We start from the raw sequence: 21,694 nt of genomic DNA, 5'->3' as shown, positions 1-21,694 counted from the left end.
TGTTATTCTTTTCTTTTTTTTTTTTTTTTTTTTTTTTAAGATAAAATTATTTTTTCAATTATTGAAACTTTATCTTGATTTTTAGAGAAATTAGATTCAATGAAAATTGTTAAATTGTTTACTGATTTAAAGTTGGTATTGGTAGTAGTAGTACCACTAGCAAAAGAGAATGGTGTTGAAGAAGAATAGGATTCAAGTTCAGATGGTGAAGAAAATTCAATTGTACATTTTGGAGTTAAACTTTCAATTACAGAGAAATCAATATTTGGTTGATCATTATTTGTATAGATTTTAATAACTTTTGGAACTGAATCTCTATCTGGAACTCTATTTGAAGATGAAACAAATTTAATTGAAGTTAATTTTACAGCTTGTTTAAAACCAATATTTATTATTAATTGTGAATCATCAATTGATTGAATGAAAATAGTTGAATCACTTGATATTTCATTATTTAAAACTCTACCTAACCAACAAGTAATTGTAGCAGTAGCAGCACCACTACCACTGAATTGGGATATTTGTTTCTTATCAATATTTACACAACCACATTTTGAGAAATCAATTGATTGTAAGATCTCTAAAGATTGATTAAAACCAGTTTTTGATTTTCTCCATTGTAAAAAGTCTGCTTGTTCTTTTGTTAATGGTACTAATTGATTATGATCAACTGTTGATGCTTGTTGAGTTGGAATTGAAATATAATTTGAATCGATAACTGGATGAGATGAACGTGTAAAATAATTACGAGTTGGATATGATAAATCTTTAATACTTAAATTCTTTGTTATATTAATACATGGTATTTCTTTTTCTTCATAATTATTATTATTATTATTGGTAGTAGTATTATTACAAAGAGGTGATAATTGAATTATTTCACCATTTTTAAATTTTATATCATTTCCAATTAAATTTCTTTTCTTTTCATTATCAGTTAATTCATTATTTACAATTGGTAATAAATATTCCTTAAACTTTTCAATATCCATAAAATCTAATAATACAATTGCTTTCCAAGCAACATTTTCACCATTGAAATCGTATTTATAATCGTCACGGTAGGATGCAGTGAATGGTGAATTTTCATTAACAATATGTTTCATTGAATCTGGTAAGAAAGCAACTGAATTTCTTGGTAATACACTTGCTAAATGAATTAATGGTGGTAATGGTGAACTTAATTTAAAGTTGAATTGATTATTAACCATTTCTCTATCTTGAATTTTTGATAACCTCTTTTGATAATTTAATAAATCCTTTGCCAATGGTGCATAATGATATGGATAATACCAATCCCAAGCTTGACAACCACTTACATAATATCTTAGAACCCAATGCAAGCCTAATGTATACTGATAACACATGTCATCAACCAACTTTTTAACTTGGTCATCTGGTTTACCAATTAAATCAAATTTAACTCTATAATATAATAAATCATCATATTTAAATTCTGGTGGTACCATTACAATTGATGACGATTCATTTGATGTTGAATTCTTATTTACTTTAATAAAATCTTTTTTAACTTGTTTTTCTAAATTCTCTGGATATAAACTTGATTCCCAATCTGCTAAAGATTCTAAAAGTGGTAAACAATTTTCAAAATTTAAATGAGTTGATTGTTCATTAACTATGTATTTAATATCATCATCACCATTTAAACAATTTTGTATCCATTCTCTATACCAACACATAATTAATTCAATTGAACCTGATTGAATACCAACTGATGGTAAATGTGGTAAGAAATCATTACCCAAATAAAAGCATAAAACTGTGAAATCATTAATAACTCTATTGAAATTGATTTTCTCTCTTTTTGATTTTTCAATTTTTTCAAAGAAATAATATTCTAAATAAGTTCTAAATGAATCAATATTAACATAATCGAATAATATCTTTTTCTTTTTACCACTACCACTACCATTGCTGTTGTTGTTGTCATTATCAGTAGTATTATTTAAAATTGTATGTTCTAAACCAGCTTTATTAAATAATAAATAATTTTCAAATGCTCTATTAACATTCCAACTTGAAAGACCTAAATAAAATATTGCAACATCTTTTGGTGTATTTGGATCAAATTTTGCTAAAACTTGTTGAATCTTTGAATCTTTAATTATTCTTTTTTTCTCTTTAACTTTTTCTTTGGCTTGTTTTTCTTCTTCAGTTAATGGTGGTGTTTTTGAAGAACCATTAGAGTTAATGGTTGTGTTTGATTCAGTTTTTGGTAATTGTGCTCTCTTTATTGTAATTATTGTACCAAAGAATTCAATATCAGTTGATTTACAAGCTAATCTTGCAGATTCTTGAGTTTCATATTTTATCATTACAAATTGTTGTTTATTAAATCTTGGTGATGGTGATAATTGGAATGAACTGATTTTACCAAACTTTTCAAAAAATGTTATTATATCGAATTTTGAAACCGCTGAATCCAATCCAACAATAAATACAGCATTCTCTGGTATGGGTTCTTCTTTTTGTTTTTTAGCTATTTCTTCTGCTGTCAACAATTGTTGATTAGCTTTTTCAGTAGATGGATTTTCTTGTTCAGCTAGCTCTTCATCTTCATCTTTAATAATTTCACCTTTTTCATTTTTTGGCTTAAAAATATCATCTAAATATTCGACATGAATTGAAACTCTTTCATTATTAATTGTAAATGTTGAACCTCTAGTTGAAACTTCATTTACAATATCTTCATTTTCAAATTCTATATATGCACTTTTGTAAAAAAATTATAATATTAATATTATATAAATGATAAAACAATAATAATAATAATTATTATTATTAAACTTACTTTAAAGTTTTATTTTTTGTATTTGATTTTTCAATTTTTTCAATTTTAATATTACCATAATAAGAGAATAATTGTTTAATATCATTTTCACTACATTGATTTGGAATACCTCTAACTATGACTGATGTTGATTTCTTTTGAAATTGTTTTTTTAAAGCTATAGCTGAACGACATTCATAATTTGAATGATCATCATTGGCTTTACAAGTTGAACAACTTATTAAAGATATTGGATCTCTAAGGATATAGAAATTTGATAAATGAGATTCTAAACCTAGGAAAATCAAATCTGCATCCATACCATAGAAACAATGTGACATACCATCTTTTTTTAGAATTGGATGATTTTGACGAATATAATCCATAATTTTATGTTCACCTTCACCTGGTACGGTTGAATCTGATAGGATGATAGATAGATTCTGTCGTTTCAATGATAATTGTTTACAATAATCTTTTATCCAATCATCAACCTTCTCTATGAATTCAGTTGCTGGTGAAATTGAATTGGAGTCGAATATCAATGAAAACTGTTCAATAATTGAGTCACGTGTAATTGGTTTACTCTTTGATTTCAATTGTTTTATTATAACATCTACTGTCTCTTTTGAGGATTTAAATCTTCTTTTTCTTTGTTCAATCGCTTTAGCTCTTGGTGGTACACCATCGACACCAATATATAATAATGATGATGGGTTAACATTATTAACCATTTGATCTAATCTATAGAATATTCTTTCTTTTAATTTTTCATCAGATAATTCTGATTTTAACATTAATACAACTTCTTTATCTTTACTATAAGTTGTTGTTGGTGTTGTTGGTGGTGTTGTTGTTGTTGATGATGATGATGATGAACTTGTTGGACTATGATCTAATTTAATAGCATTGTGAACAACACCATTCATATCAATATATAAATTATTAAATTTAATTTCTCCGTTTAAATTATTTTCCAAAACTTTTGGAAAATTTTCAATTAACCATCTATAAAATGATGGAATACCCATTTTTTTATATTTTTATATATATATGTATATTTTGCTTTTTTTTTTTTTTTTTTATGATTTTATTTTACAAGCAGAGAGGAAATGAAAAAAAAAAAAAAAAAATTGAAAAAGAAAAAATCAAAAAAAATCAAAAAAAAATCTTTTTTTTTTTTTTTTTCTCAATTATTTTTTTATTTGAAAAATATGAGAATAAAAATAAAAATAAAAAAAAAGTGATCAAATGTGGGATTTCATTGAAAATTTGATGGTTTTTTTTTTTTTTTTTTAATTTTTTTTTTAATTCTTTATTTTTGGTTTTACATATGATTACTGATATATTAAAATTGGTTTTTTTTTTTTTTTTTTTTTAAAATAAAGAAGCAACTAATAAAGAAATAATAACAAGTGAGAAAGTTGCAATGTTTGAAGAAGCATTATTACCTTCAGCAGTTTCATTGTCTGATTTTGGTTTATTTTCATTGACTTCAGTAGAGGATTTGGATTTTGGTGATGATTTTGTTGAAGAAGATGAATCAGAGGAGGAAGTTGTTAAATCTGAATCTTCATTACTATTATTTGTTTTTGGTGTTGATGGTGATTTTGGAGTTGATTTTGTTTTTGTTTTTGGTTCATTTTTGGTTTCATTATTATTTTCATCATTTACAACAGCAGTTGCAGTATCATCTTCTTTGATTTCAGAATCTGGTGGAAGAGTACCACATTTAATAGTGTTTGAAGTTGATTTAATTGAAATTGCATCAATTGATGGATTTGGACAAACGAATAAAACCTTTGATGTTGTTTCACCAGTGCAATCTGTAGAACTAAACAATTCGAATTGATATTGTTGAGATTTGGTTCCTTTACGAATTTTCATTGAACCACCACAACCTACTGTACATTTATTAATATCAACCTTTGTACTATCATCTGTTGTTTTAGCGGTTTTAGTGAAACATGTTTGATCTTCGGTATTTCTAACTGAGAAGGTATTGAATGTAAATTTTGTAGTGGCATTTGAAACTGCAACAAATAAAACAACCATTAAAATTAAATTATTTAATAATCTCATTTTTTTTTTTTATTATTATTTTTATTTAATTTTTTATTTGTATATTTAAAAATGTTGGAATATTTAAGAAAATAAAAATATAAAATATTAATTTATACTTTTTTTTTTTTTTTTTTTATTGAAAAATAAATAAAATAATAAATTAAAAATAGTCAAAACAAATTTTATTTAAATTAATTACTGACATTGCTAAAATTGTCAAAAATATTTTTGATAATTTGGTAAAAGTGTTTGTGTGTTGTGTGTGGTTTAAAATAAATTATGTTTTTTTCTAAAGTTGTGTTAAAAAAAAAAAAAAAAAAAAAAAAAAAAAAAAAAAAAAAAACCCCCATAATTTAAAATAAAATTAAATAATTATTTTTTAAAAAATAAATAAACTATAAAATTAACTTTTTTTTTTTTTTTTTTTTTTTTTTTTGATTTCAATATCTTTATAATAGATATTATAGAAAAAAAAAAATGTGAACACTTTTTGATTTTTTTCCCAAAAATAGATACATATTAAGTGATGACTCGATTATTTTTTCTGTGTTTTATTTTTTTAGATTTCAATTTCTTTTAATTTAATTTTAGACCAAAATCTTTTTTTTTTCAATCTATATTAAAAAAAAGTTACAGCAAATTTTTTTTTTTTTTTTTTTTTTTTTTTTTCAAAGAAATTAATTTTTGGTTGAAAAAAAAAAAATATAAAAGCAAATAAAAAATAATTTATTAATCAATAATCATATGTCTATTGAATTTCAAACAATAATTATAATTTATTCAAATGATGGTATCAAATTAAGTTATTTTTCAATCAAAAAAAGATTCTAATTATAAAAACTTTTGGAAAGTCGCTATCACTAACTTTGTGCACAGATATTTCCATCCACAGTATATAATAATAATGTAGGTGGATTTTAAAAAAACCAATAATAACATATTTATTTAATAATTAAATAAAAATCTCTAATATTTTTTTTTTTTTTATTTTCTTTTTTTCTTTTCTCTTAATCAGTACACTAAATTTTAATACCTATCAAAAAAAGAGATATATTTTTTTTCTTTAACATTTAGGATAAATCATTGTTTATTAAATTCAGTAAACTATATTATTTAATAAATTATAAAAAAAAAAAATCCAAACTCGTCTCTCTTGGGCCTTGTCTTTCTTTAAAAACTTAAATCACAGTTTGCAAACTACATTTCGTTACAATAAAGGAAAAAAATGGTGCAAAATATTCAAAAGAACAAAAACAAAACAACAACAAAAAAAAAAGATAAAATCAACAATACTTTCAAAGTTGTCTCTCTTGGGCCCTATCTTTAAAAACTTAAATCACAATTTACAAATTGCAGTAAATTATATTTCGTTACAATAAAGGAAAAAATGGTGCAAAGGACAACAACAAAAAGAATAATAAAATATATCTTTTGCATCTCTTAGGAGATTAATTTAAACATATTATTTTATTATTTTTATTATTGAGATATAATTTTAATTTTTTTTTTTTTTTTCCTGGTGAGACTAAAAAAACATTTTTTTTATTTTATTATTAATAATTAAATTGAAAATAATAACTTCTTTAAAAAGAGATAATAACCAAAGGATATTTGAAAATAATTTTTAGATAAAGATACAGATATTTCCAATCTCTAATTTTTTTTTTTTTTTTTTTTTTTTTTTTTTTTTTTTTTTTTTGATATTTTCTTAAATTGAATAATAAATTGGGTGAACTGTTTTGTTGACATTTTCATATCTAAAAATTATCTCATAATTACCTCTTGGAATAATACATGCGAATTCAATCAAATAAGATGAAACAAAATGAATGATTTCACTCGAATTTTTTGATTTCTTAGGATCATTAGTTTCGGTAATGAGAGTCTCAGGGAACCTCCATTTATCTTCTGGATTTACTTTACTAATATGTTGAGGAATTGTTAAATGGAATTGAAGATTCTTTTCATATAATATAATTTCCAAAGGTTTACCCATTCTTGTTGCTTTAACTTTTGAATCACTATCATCATCTTCACTACTTCCACCACTACTATTATTATTTTCTTCTTCTTCTTCAATTTCTTCATTATTATTATTATTACTATTAATATTACCATTATAATTATTATTATTTTCATTATTATTTTCATTATTTATTAAATTTGATGTTGAAGTTGTTATATTTTTAGTAATTAAACCTTTTTTTAAAAGATTTGAAATTGCAATGAATTTAACAGCAACTATGCCATTTTGAGTGACAGGATGAAGTGATATTACATGACCTAATAAAACTCTTGATGGTTGATCGAAATCTGAGGGAGTATTTTTATATCTAATTATTGGTGTATGGACATAATCTATTTCTTCTTTACCCATATAAAAACTATATCTAATGAAAAATCCTCTTTGATTTCGGTCTAATCTATTTACAGAGTAACTATGTGAAAATACTCCTGGACAAACGATGGAAATAACATTTTTATGAAAAACAAATTTTTCAACACCATCTTTGGATCCATTTGACATTGGATACAATCTAGGTACAATGGAAACACTTGAATGTTGATCATGATCTTTAATACAAATTACAACACCACATTTACTTTCTCTTTTTGTACTCATTTCAGCTGAAATTGGTGTTAAATAAGTATTTATTAAAGTTGCAACACCTTTTCTACTCCTTATATAATTTTCTCCATTAATATTTGATCTCTCTTCTAAATCTTTCATTTTAAACCCAAATCTTGGTAATATTGATCTATATTTAGGACTAATTACACCCTTTGGAGATTTATTTATCTTTCTTGATAAATTAATTTTTGATCCTTTAGTTCTGTATTCTTGTGGTATAGTGTGAAGGAAACTTCCATTAGGATTTATTATAACATTATCATTACTATTATGATTATTACTTGTCTTTGTAGTGGTTGTTATTGTTGTTGTTGTTGTTGTTGTTGTAGTATTACCACTATTATCAAAATTTATATTATTAGTAGTATTATTATTATTAATAGAAGCAAGAGCACCAATAAAGGAAGGAGAAGTATAATGAATTTGAAATTGTTGTTGATTATTGCTATCAAACTGATATAAATTATTATTTACTAATTGAGTTGATGATGGATGATGTGTTAAAGGAGGTGATTGTTGTAAAAATGAGGGTTGAGAAGAAGAAATGTTATTTTGAGGAATGGTGATAATTGAAGTATCAAAAATATCATTTCCAACTAGGTTTTGATTTGAGGGAACTTGATTTGGAAATTGTTGGAATTGTTGATAAATATTTTGATTTTGATGATTAATTGGTTGCTCAAGTTGAATATTATTTTGATTATTTTGTGAATTATTGATATTGAGTTGTTGGATATCAATTGGTTGTAGTTGTTGTTGTTGTTGTTGAATATTAATAGATGTTATTGGAAAGTTATTATTATAATTATGGTATTGTTGTTGGAGGTGTGTTTGTTGTTGTTGGTTATTATTATTATTATTATTATTATTATTATTATTATTATTATTATTATTATTATTATTATTATTATTATTATTATTATTATTATTATTATTATTATTATTATTATTATTATTATAATGTTGTTGATTTTGTTGTTGGTTTTGTTGTTGAATTTGTAATTGTTGATTTTGTTGTATTTTATCCAAGCGATCAAATGATTCAAAATATGACCTACACAAAAACATGAAATTTAGTGGCAGCTTTAAAGTATTGAAAACTAAAAAATGTTCTCTTTCACAAAGGTGAGAAAACAAATTCAAAATATATTCTTTTAGGTATATTTCTGGAATTAAATTTGATTGTGGTAAGAATATTTGAAAAAATAAATCTTCTATTTTGTTGAAGATTGAAATACTATCATGAAGTATTTTCAATGTTTTTTCAGATAAGTTGGTCAAGAAAAAGGCAAATTTAAATGTAACACTTACTATCTCTTCTTGGGTTGAAAAGTTACTCATTTTTGATATGTTTTCAACGATCATTTTAATGTCTGATGGTAAATTTTGATATTGGTCAATAGAGGAATGTGGAAATTTGGGTTTTTTACATTTCTCTCCAAACATTGATAGGATTCCACTATTGTTAAAATTTTCATCCAAAATACTTATTGAAAATGTTTCCAAATTTTGTTGATTATTTTGAACTAATGGTATTTGTGTAGAATTATTTTGTTTTTGTTGATGTGATTGATTATGTGATTGGTTTTGAGGACAGTGCTCTTGTAAATTTTGATATTGTAGATTTATTTGTTGCTGATTTTGTTGTTGTTGTTGTTGTTGTTGTTGTTGTTGTTGTTGTTGTTGTTGTTGTTGTTGTTGTTGTTGTTGTTGTTGTTGTTGTTGTTGTTGTTGTTCCCTAAGAGATATAACTGATGATATCATCCCCATTGAGTCGTCAAATTTTTCTAATTGCCAATCTGTAGAATTTGGTGGACTTTCTGAAATTGATGATTGTATATTAATTGAAACAGAATTATTTTCTAAAATATCCTGGAATCTTGGAGATAATGATGGAGAAGCAGAAAGAATTGGTGAACTAATTATAATATTATTATTATTATTATTATTATTATTATTATTATTATTATTATTATTATTATTATTATTATTATTATTATTATTATTATTATTATTATTATTATTTAAGAAATTTGTATTGAAATTTCCATGAAATAAATTGTGGAAATTATTTTCAATGATATTATTACTGTTTTAATTTAAAACAATTTATTTAGGAAAAAAAAAAATTGGATAAGAATTAGTTATGTGGCTTTTTTTTTTTTGTGTCGTTTTATTTTTTTTATTTTTTAATTTTTTTTTTTTTTAATTTTTTTTTCAAACCATCACCAATATATATATATGTAAGTTGGTGAAAATAAAATAATATAAAATGACAAACCTTTGTTCACTTTGGAAACCTTCACTAAGTTTTGATTTATTTGTGGAAAATCCATCTATTTTTTTATAAAAAAAAAAAAAAAAAAAAAAAATAATTGATTAGGATAAAAAAAAAATTTTTTTAAAAGAAAAAATTTAAATAAAAAAGAAAATTTAAAATTATAATTTCCGGTCCTTTTATTAATAACTAAAAAAATATATATTATAAATATTTTTTTTAAGGTTTATTAAAAAACTATGGAAATTCTTTTTTTTTTTTTTTTTTTTTTTTTTTTTTTTTTTTGTTTCTAAAAAATGTAAAGAAACAAACATAAAATGAAACGGTGGAATAAAAAAAAAATAATGGAATAAAAAAAAAATAAAAAAAAAAAGTGCCCTGAAAAAAAAAACTACATAAAATAAAAAAAAATAAAAAAAAAAAAAAAAGTACTATATGTATGATGTCTGTAATTAAAATTTTTGTGTGGCTATTTTTTTTAAAAAAAATTTTAAAATTGCGGCATAATTTTATTTTAACATTTAAACAAAGGCTGCCTGGCCTAATTAAATTTATTTTTGTGAATTACAAAAAAAAATTTTTAAAAATATTGGGACCATTTATATGGAGGAGGGGTATTATTTTGATTTAACTTATTTTAATATGACCACTTGTTCATTTTTGGATAGACACACCGAAAAATATCAAAAAAAAAAAATGTGTAATTCAATTTTTTTGAATTAAAAAAAAAATAAAATTTAAAAAAAAAAAAATTTCGTCATGGATTTCACTTTTTTACAATTCACTCAAACCCCTTTTTTTCACTTTATGCAACATTAACAAATTTTTTTTTGAAATAAAATTTATTCAAATCCAATTAAAAATTTTGTTTTGCCTTTTGGTTTTTGAAAAAACAAAATCATCATGGAGGTGTAAAGGCGGTATTGATCACTTTCCATTTTTTTTATTTTTATTTTATATAAAATATGAAAACATGGAAAATTTTAACTTTTTTTATTTTTTTTTTTTTATTTTTATTTTTTTTTTATTTTTATTTTATTTTTTTTTTTTATTTTTATCCTGAAATTAATTTGGCACGATCCATTTACTTTTTAAGAAAAAAAAAAAAACAAAAAATTTGGTTTTGGTTATAAAGTGTTTTTTTTTCCCGTTTTTATTTAACTTTTTTTTTTTTTAGAGAATTGAATTATTAAAAATAAAAAAATTATTAAACAAATATTTTATTTAAATGGAAAACAATAAATGAAAAAATAAAAATAATAAAATATATTCAAAACCTGAAACAATTATCTTTTTTTTTGATTTTGGAAAGATTTGAAATGAAAAACTTATTATTGAATTAAGTTCAAGTTAATATTTTTTTTGAAAAAAGTTTATTATTAGAACCAAAACCGATATTTTATTCATAGTTGCCTACATATAAAATTAAGTAAGGTCTCGAAAAGTTCCAATGAGTATTAAAAAAAAAATTCTTTTTAAAAATTTAGTTCGCGCAATAAACACATTTTTTATTAGTTTATTGAAATCCATTTTTTCACTTTAATTTTCGAAAAAAAAAAAATCTTAAAAAAAAAAAAAACAGTTAATTTTTTAATTGTTTTTTTTTATTGTTTTTTTTTTTTTTATTTATCTTATTAAACTGGTTTTATTTATTTTTATTGGTTTTTTTTTTTTATATATCTTATTAAAATGATGGTATTTTTTTTTTTTTTTTTATTATTATTCTCTTTTTCTATTTTTTTTTTTTTTTTTATTATTCTCTTTTTTTCTATTTTTTTTTTTTTTTTTTTTATTATCTTAAATAACAAAATTATGGATTGGATTTGCTTTTTTATTGACAAATTCATAACCAAAAGTAATGGTATAATTTCCTCTTGGAACTAAAGCAGAGAATTCAACAACATAAGAGTAAGGGAAATGAATGATATCACCTTCAGATTTTTTAATTGGAATATTAGTTTGAGAGATTAAATTCTTTGGGAATCTCCAAATATCTTCTGGTTTAGCTTTGGAAATGTGTTGTGGGATGACCAATGTGAAACCACTGCTATGTTTTAAAGTGACTTCGAGTGGTTTACCTTTCTTCATCTTTTTAGTTGAAGTTGATGATTGTTCATCACCTTCACCATCACTACTACTATCACCAGGAGCGGCAGAAGAAGCAGTTGGAGAGGAGGATGAATCTTTTGATGCTTTTGGAATGATACCTTTCTTAAAGAGATTAGCAATAGCAACGAATTTAACGTGAACACTGTGGTCATCACTATAGGTTTTAAATTGATCAGCGATGAGAGTCTCTAATTGAACGTTATTTGGTTGATCAAATTCACTTGGAGTATTTCTGAAACGGATTTGAGGTGATTGAATGCTATCAATGACTTTACCTTCGCAGATGAGATTGAATCTAATATAGACCTCTTTTTCATTCTTGTCAATTCTATTCATAGAGTATTGGAAATAAAAGATACCTGGTTCAACCATTAAAAGATTTTTCTTTTTGAAAGAGAATTTATCATCATTGACTTCATTGTTGGAGGTCACCAATTCATATTCCAATGTGAGTTTGGTGGTATAGTCACCATAGTTTTTTACGGTGATGACAACACCATTTTTACTATCTCTACCGGTACTAACTTCACTAGAGATTGGCACGAGACAAGTGTTTACAAGAGCAAGCGAACCATTTAAACTGTGGATATAGTTTGCACCATTTGGATTTGATGCTTTTTCCAATGACTCCATAGTGAAACCAAATCTATCTTTAAGTATTGAAAAGTATTGTGGTGTAATGATACCTTTTGGAAAAACAGATTTAGAGACCTTTTTACTTGATCCAACTTTCTTTCCATTTGAATTATTTGCCAATTTATTTGAAGCCTTTGGTTTAATACTTTCTGGAATAAGTTGGGAGATTAATGGAGTATTTTGTTGTTGTTGTTGTTGTTGTTGTTGTTGTTGTTGTTGTTGTTGAGTAATTGTGGTGGTGGTTGTTGATTGGAAATTTGGTTGAAGTTTAATCTTTGGAACTTCAATGTTTTCAGTATTATGTGGGTTTGAATTTGTTTGTTGTGATAGTATTTGTAAATGTGGATTATATAATTGTTGTTGTATTTGTTGTGGTGATTGTTGTTGTTGGTTATGTTGATAGTTAGCAAGAACTGCAACTGGTTGTTGGTGAGCAATTTGAGGTAAAAGTTGAGAATGTAATTCATTATCTTTTAAAACTGGTGTGACATAAGGAGAATTATTAGCAGGAGAAGTATTATTTTGGTGGTAGACGTTATTATTGGTATCATTGGTGAAGTTGTAGTCGTAATTATAGTTGTTGTTGAGGTTTTGGTTTTGATTTTGGTTATAATTTAGGTTATGTGTGTGGTTGATAATATTAGTGTTGCTATCATTAACCAAGCTGTTGTTACAATTATTATTATTATTATTATTATTATTATTATTATTATTATTATTATTATTATTATTATTATTATTATTATTATTATTATAATTATTATTATAATTATTATTGTTATTATTATTGTTATTATTATTATTATTATTGTTATTGTTATTGTTATTGTTATTGTTATTGTTATTGTTATTGTTATTGTTATTGTTATTGTTATTGTTATTGTTATTGTTATTGTTATTGTTATTACTATCTTCTTGAAGTAAAGCAGAGAAATTAAGGGAATCACTGGCTGGGGTAGAGATTGATAAGATTGAACATTTATTTTTGAGTGAGTGAATATGATCAGTATCTAGTTGGAAGAGGTGGTAGACCAATTTTCTGTCTTGGTCAATAATTTCGACCAATAAATTTTGGAGCAAAAGCTTGGCATTGATACTTGGGAAGTTAGCTACATCAAGTTCGGTGGCAAAGACCTTTGCAATGAGCGTATCATACTTTTCAATACGTGAAACGGACTTGATAATCAAATCAATTTCTTCAAGAGTTAAATTGTTCAACAAATTCATAACCTTGTTAAAGACTTCATGTTCGGTGGTTGGTTTACACTTTTTAGCGAAAATTTTGAAACAAGATTTAGCCTCTGGTGAAAGATCATTGTACAAATTGAAACTGTTATCTGGTGAAAAGCATGCTTTGAAATGACCACCACCCCCAACTGAATTTAAACCAAAGAATTCATTGAGGTCAACAGCTTGCTGTTGTTTTTGTGGGAAAGAGAAATTTTGTGGTTGTTGTTGTTGTTGTTGTTCGTTTGACATCAATTTTTGAGAAAAGGGAGTGGATGATTCCAAAATTGGTGTGCTTTGACATGGAGATGATGGATTGGATAAATAATTACTTTCAATGGTTGATGGTGATGAGATAGAAGATTGTGGTGAAGATGGTACTAAACCAAGTTGGAAGTTGCTGTTGTTGTTATTGTTGATGTTGATGTTTTGAAGACTTACTGGGAATTGAAGAAGTGAATCTTGTTGAGAAAAAGCACCTTGGCCAACAAGAACTGGAAAAACAGTAATGGTATTTTCTGTTGTGAGGTTTTCAATTGAGGCTGGAATAAAGGAAAGAGAAGCTGCAATATCAATTTGTTTCAAAAAAGGTAATTGGTTCAATGGAGTTGTTTCAAATTCAAACTCTTGTGGAGGTTGGCTTGAATCAAATCCAATTGGGACTTGGATTTGTTCTGATTGCTGAGAATCAAAGTTAATTTGCAATGACTGGGATGTTGATAAAAATTCTTTATTTAATAAAATAATTTTTTTTTTTTTTTTAATATTAGTATTTTTTTTTTTTTTTTTTTTTTTTTTTTTTTTTTTTTTTTAATTTTTTTTTAATTTTTTTTTTTTTTTAAAAAAAAGGAAAAAATTTATTTTTATTAAATTTTTATTTTTATTGAAATAAATTTATTTAAAAAAATTTATAAAAAGGCTCCGTGTGGAAAAAAAAAAAAAAAAAAAAAAAAAAAAAAAAAAAACATATAGGTTTTGTTGTGTGTGTAAAGTAAAAGAGTGATGATAATAACATACCCATTGGTTTTTTTCTTTTTTTTTTTTTTAAAATTTTAGGAAAACAAAAAATAATTTTAGAAAATAATGAGAGATAATAATAATGTGATGAAAGACTTAAAAATAATAAAGAAAAAAAAAAATTTAATTGGGAAATAAAAATTTTAAAAAAAAAAAATTATTAAAAAAAAAAAAACAAAAATTAAAAATAAAAAAAAATAAATTTTTATGCTACCATATAAAAATTAAGTTGTGTGTATCAAAAATAAAAAAAAAATAAAAAAAAATAAAAATAAATAATTTTTTTTTTTTCGAATTTTTGAGTGTATATTTTGGGATATCTTTGCATGCCCTGTAAATCTCATAAAAAAAGATTCATCGAATTTTATTATTTTTTAATTTTTTTTTATATTTTTTTTTTTTTTTTAGGAAGGCAGTGATTTTATTTTTTTTTTGGAAATAATAAAATTTAACTGCATAAAAAAAAAAAAAAAAAAATTTAATTTCTATGTGCAAAAGAAGTTTATAATACCATTACCAATGATTAAAATTATATTTTTAATTCATCAATCACCAATATTTTTTTTTTATTATTTGAGTATCACAATGGAAAATTAAAAAAAAAAAAAATAAAAAAATAAATAAAATAAAATAAAAATAAAATCATCAAAGAAATAATTAATTTAATTTCAATACTTTGATTTATTTTTTATAAATCTATATTATGAAAAAAAAAAAAAAAAAAAAAAAGTAATAATAATTGATAAAAATAGAATTTATTAAATGAAATTTCAATTAATAAAAAAAAAATTAAAAACAAAACCAAAAATTTTTTTGTGTGGTGCCAATTATTATTTTTATTTTTTTTTATTTTTTTTTATTTATTTTTTTATATTTTTTTTTATTTTTTTTTTTATTTTTTTTTTTTTTTATCAAATTAATATTTTTTTTATTAGTGGTAAATTATAAATAGTATAATTGTAGATAGAATTTTTATATTAAAATTTTACTTAATCAAATTTCGTCAATAAAAATAATAATGGATGAATCATTGGAATTTTTTTTACACTTTGATACATTTATTGTGAAGGAATCAATTGAAGAAAATAATTTTTTTAAAAATATTTTTAAATCAAGAAAAAAAGAAGGCCAATTTAATATTTATGGCGTCAACAATGATTGTAAATATATCTTCTATCATTTTTTTTTTTATTGCTTTTTTTTTTTTTTTCACCGAAAATGAAAATATCTTTTTTGGGCTCATTTTTTCTTTTTTTTAAATAATTGTAAAAGCAACTTAAAATAATAAAATTTCAGTGAACAATCTTTTTTTTTATTTTTTTTTTTATTTCTTTTTTTTTTAATTACTAAAATTTTTATTTATTATTTTTTTTTATTTATTTTTTTATTAAAGTAATTTTAATTGGTAAAGAATATTATAGAGATAATTATTCAGATTTTTTAAGTTTTCAAAAATATAGACCATATAAAATTAGTATTCAAACATTGGATGGAAGTGAAATATTAAAATTTAAAAGAGATAAACAATGTGGTAGACAAGGTTGCTTCTGTGGTATACTATGTTGTTGTGCAATTGAAAGTTGTCATCAAGATTTACTAATTTTCTGTGGTGATAACACAGCAACGCCAAGAGTTTATTTAGGTAGAGTTAAAGAAGAGTTTAGTTGGTTTCAACCAGTTTTCAAAATTTATGATGATGATAATAATGAACAATTTAAAATCGTTGGTCATAAAATTAAAAATAATTCAAATATAACTAATAATAAAATGATAACATCTCAATCCCTTTCATCATATTATCAAATGAAAATTTATCAACAACAAAATCCACATCATCATCAACAAAAACACCAACAACAACAACAATCATTCTTAAATAATGATCAATCAATTTTAAATACACTTTCAAATATAATTTCAGATGGTGATGAAATTGGAGAAATCTCAAAATTATATTCAGGATTACAACAATCTCTTTTCAATGATAAAGATAACATCTATATTGATTTCCCACCAAAATCAACAATTCACCAAAAATCAATTTTATTAGGTGCTTTATTTTTAATTAATTCATTATATTTCGGTTTAGAATCAAATACAATTGATGAAAATTATAATAATAATAATAATAATAATAATAATAATAATAATAATAATAATAATAATAATAATAAAATAAATAATATTGAATTAAATAAATAATTTTTTTATTTATTTATTTATTTATTAAGAAATTAAAACAATATCAACATTTATATCAATATAATCTCTTTTATTTTTTAAATTATTTTTTGAATTAAATGGTATTGGAATTGAGAATAATATACCATTATTTTCATTTTTACCATTTGCACCAATACCAAATTGAAGTGGTTTATTTTGAAAAGTTGTACCATCGAATTGAATGATTTTGATATGATTACAACCAATTGCAATCCAAGAATTATTTAATAGTTGAATAGGTTGATAGAATTTCCAATTTTCAGGATTAATCGAACCTAAAGGTTGATAAGAATGCTTGTATAAATCTTTTCTTGGTGTTTTTTTAATTTCCTTTGGTAATGGTGTAAACATCATATTAACAAACCAACTATGACAACTTGATTGTTGATTTGTTGGTACAATTGGACCACTTATAATAATATCACCATTATTTAATACTTGTAATATCCCATTATCCTTATAAAATACCCAACTATCATAACCACCAAGTTCCCATGACCCTTTTAAATTCGTTAAAAATGAGTGACCACCATTCTTACCACCTAATGTCACATTTGGAAATGATGGTCTAATTTTATAAATACCTTCTTGAAAAGGTGATAATGGTGGTGGTGTTTGTGTTGGTGGGTTATTATCATTAATTTGATTAATTTGTTTATTATTTTTTAAAAGTCTATTATTATAATGAATTGTTTCTTTTAAAATTTCATCATTTTGATAATCAAAATATACATTTTCATCATTAATTTTTTTATTGTTATTAACATCATTAATTATATTGTGGCAATTAAGATTATCTTTATTATTATTATTATTATTATTATTATTTGATGACTTTACAATTTTTGAAAAAATTAAAATTAAAATTAAAAAATAAAATAAAATTATTACTTTCATTTTTTTTTATTTTTTATTTTTTATTTTTTTTTTATTTTTTAAATTAAATTAAAATATAACTTTTTTTTTTTAAATATCATTGAAGAAATTTTAGTTTGTGTTTTTTTTTTTTAAGAGATATATGATTTTTTTTTTTTTTTTTTAAATCTTTTGATTTTTTTATTTTTTTTTTTTTATTTTTATTTTTATTTTTATTTTTTTTTTAAAGATATATGATTTTTTAATTTTTTTTAATTTTTTTAATTTTTTTTTAATTTTTTTTTTAATTTTATTATTATTTTCAAAATATTTAAATCATATTGAATAACCAAAAACGTTTGTTTATTGTTTTTTTTTTTTTTTTTTTTTATATTTTTTTTTTTTTTGTTTTTTTGTATTTTCATAATAATTAATGAGATAATTGCATTAACACCAGCAGTAAACACATTTTTTATTTGTGGTTCGCATTTAAAAACTCAAATATTTCATTTAAATAAAAAAGATTTTTTTTTTTATTATTTTTATTATTATTATTATTATTTTTTTTTTTTCTGTTTCTTTTTTTTTTTTTTTTTTTAATTATTATTTTTTTTTTATTGTTTTTTTTTTTCTATTCATTTTGCTTCACATCATTTAAAATAAAATAAAATAAAATACAATAAAATAAAATAAAATAAATAAAATAAAATAAAAAGAAAAAAATAAATTAAAATTTTTTTTTTTTTTTTATTTTTTATTCTTAATATAAATGAACAATGAAAGTAATATATTTTTTTTATTTGTTTTTTTAACTTGTGTTGCTTATAACATTTTTATATTTTTATATATATTTTTTATTTTTAGACATGTTGTAGAAACTTAATTTATATCCTTTTTATTTTTTTTATTTTTTTATTTTTTTTTTATTTTCTTTATCTTTTTTTTTCACTTGTATATATTTTTTTATTTATTTCATTTTTTTTTCAAAAACTATTTTATTCTTTTCAATAAAAAAAAACAAAAAAAAAAAAAAAAAAAAAAACAAATCACCCCAACACACAATCTCTCACTTTTTTTTTTTAATTCATACACAATCTCTCACTGTTTTTTTTACCCCATTTTTTTAATATATTCACACACCTTAATAATAATATTAATAGTTATTTATAAAAAAAATAACAAAAATTTTCATATGTTTTAATAAATATTTTAATTAAAATGTTTTATAATAAAAAGAGTAATAAAAAAACTAAAGGATCAACATTAAGAAATTTTTTAATTTTATTAAGTTTTTTAATATTATTTATTATTTTTATTTTAATTTATAATAATAATAATAATAATAAAAATTTTGATGTTGAAGAAGACATTGAAAATAATAATGATAATAAAAATAATCATAATTATTCACTTTCAAAATACAACAAGATAATATCAAACAAATATTCAATCAGTAAAATAAACATAGAATTTTATAATAAAAAAAATAATAATAATAATGATAACAATAATAACAATAATGTTTTAATATCAGTTATTATTCCAATTTATAATCAATTAAAATATATTGAGTATACACTAAATTCATTGAAAGAATCAACATTTAAGAATTTTGAAGTTATAGTTGTTGATGATGGTTCAACAGAATGGAATTCAAAGAAACATTTAATATCATTATTTAATAAATTTATTGATGAAATGGTAAGATTTTTTTATTTTATCTTTTTATTTAAAAACTTAATAATTATTTTTATTATTATTATTAAAATATTAAAATTATTATTTTTTATTTCTAAATAGAATATTACAATAATTTTTAATAGAAATAAAGGGTTATCATATTCAAGGAATGTTGGTATTGAATTCTCAACTGGTACTTGGATACTACCTTTAGATTCAGATGATTTAATCGATAAATCATTTTTTGAGAAAGCAATTTTAAAAATTGAAAAAAAGAGACTACAACAATCCCAAGATAATATTGATAATATAGTAGTTATTTCAAATTTATTAAGATTTAAAAATAGTAATATTGATGATAAGAAGGGTTATGTTAATAAAGTTGGTGATTGGAAAATACCAAAATGGAATAGAAACCTTTTAAGAAATTCAAATTTATTACATTGTTCAGCATTATTCAAAAAATCAATGTGGAAAAATGTTGGTGGATATGATGAATCTTGTTGGTTTGGTTGGGAAGATTGGGATTTTTGGTTACGAGCTGATAGATACTTTTTTAATCATAAGCATCATAAGCATTTAAATAATAGTAATAATATAATTAATAAAAATAATATAAATAAAAGCAAAGAGAATAAAGATGATCAAGATGATGATGATGATGAAGATCATTATCAACATAAACAGTTTGAAATTAAAAAATCAACATCACCAATTGAATTTAATAATCAAGATAATTTTAAAAGTGGTTTAAATCCATTGGTAATCGAAGAGGAATTGTTTTATTATAGATTAAATCAAGAAGGTTTACATTCATTTTGTAAAGAAAATTTTAAATTATGTTTCTCAATGTTTCAAACATTACATCCTTTAGAATATTCAATCGAAGAATTATTATTATCTCATAGATATATTGGTAAATATGGCCACACATTAATTAAAAATTCATTGATTAATGAAATAACAAAACATCCAAATTTATCAATGCCATATTTTTGGTTAGCTTTAATTTATCATTATGGTATTGATAGTAATAATAGTAATAATAAAATGAACTATGAAAAAGATGATAATAATCAAATTAAAATTAGAAATTTATATCAAAAATCAATAGATTTAGAAAAAAGATTTGATTGGTGTTGGCAAATGAAATTACATAAATCTATCATAGAATTAAATACTCTATTTTTTAATCAAGCTAAAAAAGATTTATCACAATTATTTTCAAAATATTCAAATATTGAATTGGGTGAAAAGGTATTTACAATTTATCAAATAAATATCAAATAATAATAGTATTTTTTTAATCAAATAAATTAAAAAATATATTGTAAATAAATTAATAGCTTTAAAATTAAATTTAATTATTTGTAAAGTTTTCATTTTAAAATTCCAAAAATATAACTATTATTAATTTTATTGAGGTTTTTTTGTGTTGTAAATTATAATATTAAAATGATTGTATAAAAACTATTTTTAACTGCTGGGGTTATATAAATAATTTTTTTTATTTTATTGGTGGTTGTCGATTTAAAAAAATGTGGTAATCAGTTTTTTTAATTCAAAAAATAAAATATATAATTTTCTAAATAAAATAAAAAATCTATTATAATTATTGCAATTAACTTCCAAAAACAAATTGTAATTTTTTTTTTTTTTTATTTACCAAAAATCAATAATAATATTAACAAAATGGTAAAACCAAAGAGATCAGTAGACCAATTAATTGAAAAGACAGAGAGAATATATGATGCTATAGGACAAGGTTTAATGATGGGAAATTATTCTAAAGCAGCAAGACAGAATGGCTTTACCAAAGATCAACTTAATTATTATCTTCGAGACTATAGAAATGGAAAAATCAGACAATCTCATGGAAGATTAAGAACAAAACCAAAGTTTACTCCTGAGGAATATTCAATCTTAGTTTCCAAAGTTATTGATATTCACAAAAATCAACCTAACCTTTCTTTAAGACAGATTTCAATTTCAATTAATTCTGATCTTTCAAGGCAAAGTTAATAAAACAAGAATTTTTAACATTTTCAAGCAATTTGGTTTAAAAAAACAACCACTAATTAAAAAAGTTTATATTAATAAATTTATATTTTATTTTTAATATTAAAAATATATCGACATATATTAATCAATAATTTTTTTTTTTTTTTTTTTTTTTTTTTTG

The 21,694-nt window shown here is 21.8% G+C and overlaps 8 protein-coding genes across 8 annotated transcripts; 3 read left to right on the top strand and 5 right to left on the bottom strand.

Annotated features, from left to right (window-relative positions):
* Positions 1 to 35: 35 nt before the first annotated feature.
* Positions 36 to 3,822, bottom strand: DDB_G0289921 (hypothetical protein; the record flags this gene model as incomplete). Its single annotated transcript, XM_630885.1, has 2 exons — positions 36 to 2,733; positions 2,813 to 3,822. The coding sequence occupies 2 exons, from the start codon at positions 3,820 to 3,822 to the stop codon at positions 36 to 38; spliced, it is 3,708 nt and encodes a 1,235-aa protein (XP_635977.1).
* A 346-nt stretch (positions 3,823 to 4,168) lies between these two features.
* Positions 4,169 to 4,873, bottom strand: ponJ (ponticulin-related protein; the record flags this gene model as incomplete). Its single annotated transcript, XM_630884.1, has 1 exon — positions 4,169 to 4,873. One exon carries the CDS (start codon positions 4,871 to 4,873, stop codon positions 4,169 to 4,171), a length of 705 nt encoding a protein of 234 aa, XP_635976.1.
* Positions 4,874 to 6,563: 1,690 nt separating this feature from the next.
* On the bottom strand, positions 6,564 to 10,364 carry DDB_G0289975 (hypothetical protein; the record flags this gene model as incomplete). Its single annotated transcript, XM_630883.1, has 3 exons — positions 6,564 to 9,576; positions 9,769 to 9,823; positions 10,334 to 10,364. The coding sequence occupies 3 exons, from the start codon at positions 10,362 to 10,364 to the stop codon at positions 6,564 to 6,566; spliced, it is 3,099 nt and encodes a 1,032-aa protein (XP_635975.1).
* Positions 10,365 to 11,562: 1,198 nt separating this feature from the next.
* Positions 11,563 to 14,758, bottom strand: DDB_G0289917 (hypothetical protein; the record flags this gene model as incomplete). The annotated part of the gene is made up of 2 exons (XM_630882.1): positions 11,563 to 14,465; positions 14,755 to 14,758. The coding sequence occupies 2 exons, from the start codon at positions 14,756 to 14,758 to the stop codon at positions 11,563 to 11,565; spliced, it is 2,907 nt and encodes a 968-aa protein (XP_635974.1).
* A 1,014-nt stretch (positions 14,759 to 15,772) lies between these two features.
* On the top strand, positions 15,773 to 16,956 carry DDB_G0289915 (hypothetical protein; the record flags this gene model as incomplete). Its single annotated transcript, XM_630881.1, has 2 exons — positions 15,773 to 15,914; positions 16,148 to 16,956. The coding sequence occupies 2 exons, from the start codon at positions 15,773 to 15,775 to the stop codon at positions 16,954 to 16,956; spliced, it is 951 nt and encodes a 316-aa protein (XP_635973.1).
* A 24-nt stretch (positions 16,957 to 16,980) lies between these two features.
* Positions 16,981 to 17,874, bottom strand: DDB_G0289913 (hypothetical protein; the record flags this gene model as incomplete). Its single annotated transcript, XM_630880.1, has 1 exon — positions 16,981 to 17,874. The coding sequence occupies one exon, from the start codon at positions 17,872 to 17,874 to the stop codon at positions 16,981 to 16,983; it is 894 nt and encodes a 297-aa protein (XP_635972.1).
* A 734-nt stretch (positions 17,875 to 18,608) lies between these two features.
* On the top strand, positions 18,609 to 20,802 carry DDB_G0289973 (hypothetical protein; the record flags this gene model as incomplete). The annotated part of the gene is made up of 5 exons (XM_630879.1): positions 18,609 to 18,614; positions 18,697 to 18,783; positions 19,069 to 19,533; positions 19,633 to 20,101; positions 20,144 to 20,802. 5 exons carry the CDS (start codon positions 18,609 to 18,611, stop codon positions 20,800 to 20,802), a joined length of 1,686 nt encoding a protein of 561 aa, XP_635971.1.
* A 402-nt stretch (positions 20,803 to 21,204) lies between these two features.
* Positions 21,205 to 21,534, top strand: DDB_G0289911 (hypothetical protein; the record flags this gene model as incomplete). Its single annotated transcript, XM_630878.1, has 1 exon — positions 21,205 to 21,534. The coding sequence occupies one exon, from the start codon at positions 21,205 to 21,207 to the stop codon at positions 21,532 to 21,534; it is 330 nt and encodes a 109-aa protein (XP_635970.1).
* Positions 21,535 to 21,694: the final 160 nt, after the last annotated feature.

The sequence above is a fragment of the Dictyostelium discoideum genome (assembly GCF_000004695.1).
Source record: "Dictyostelium discoideum AX4 chromosome 5 chromosome, whole genome shotgun sequence".
In the NCBI taxonomy this organism is placed as follows: Eukaryota; Evosea; class Eumycetozoa; order Dictyosteliales; family Dictyosteliaceae; genus Dictyostelium; species Dictyostelium discoideum.
This window is presented reverse-complemented; position numbering and strand designations above follow the sequence as displayed.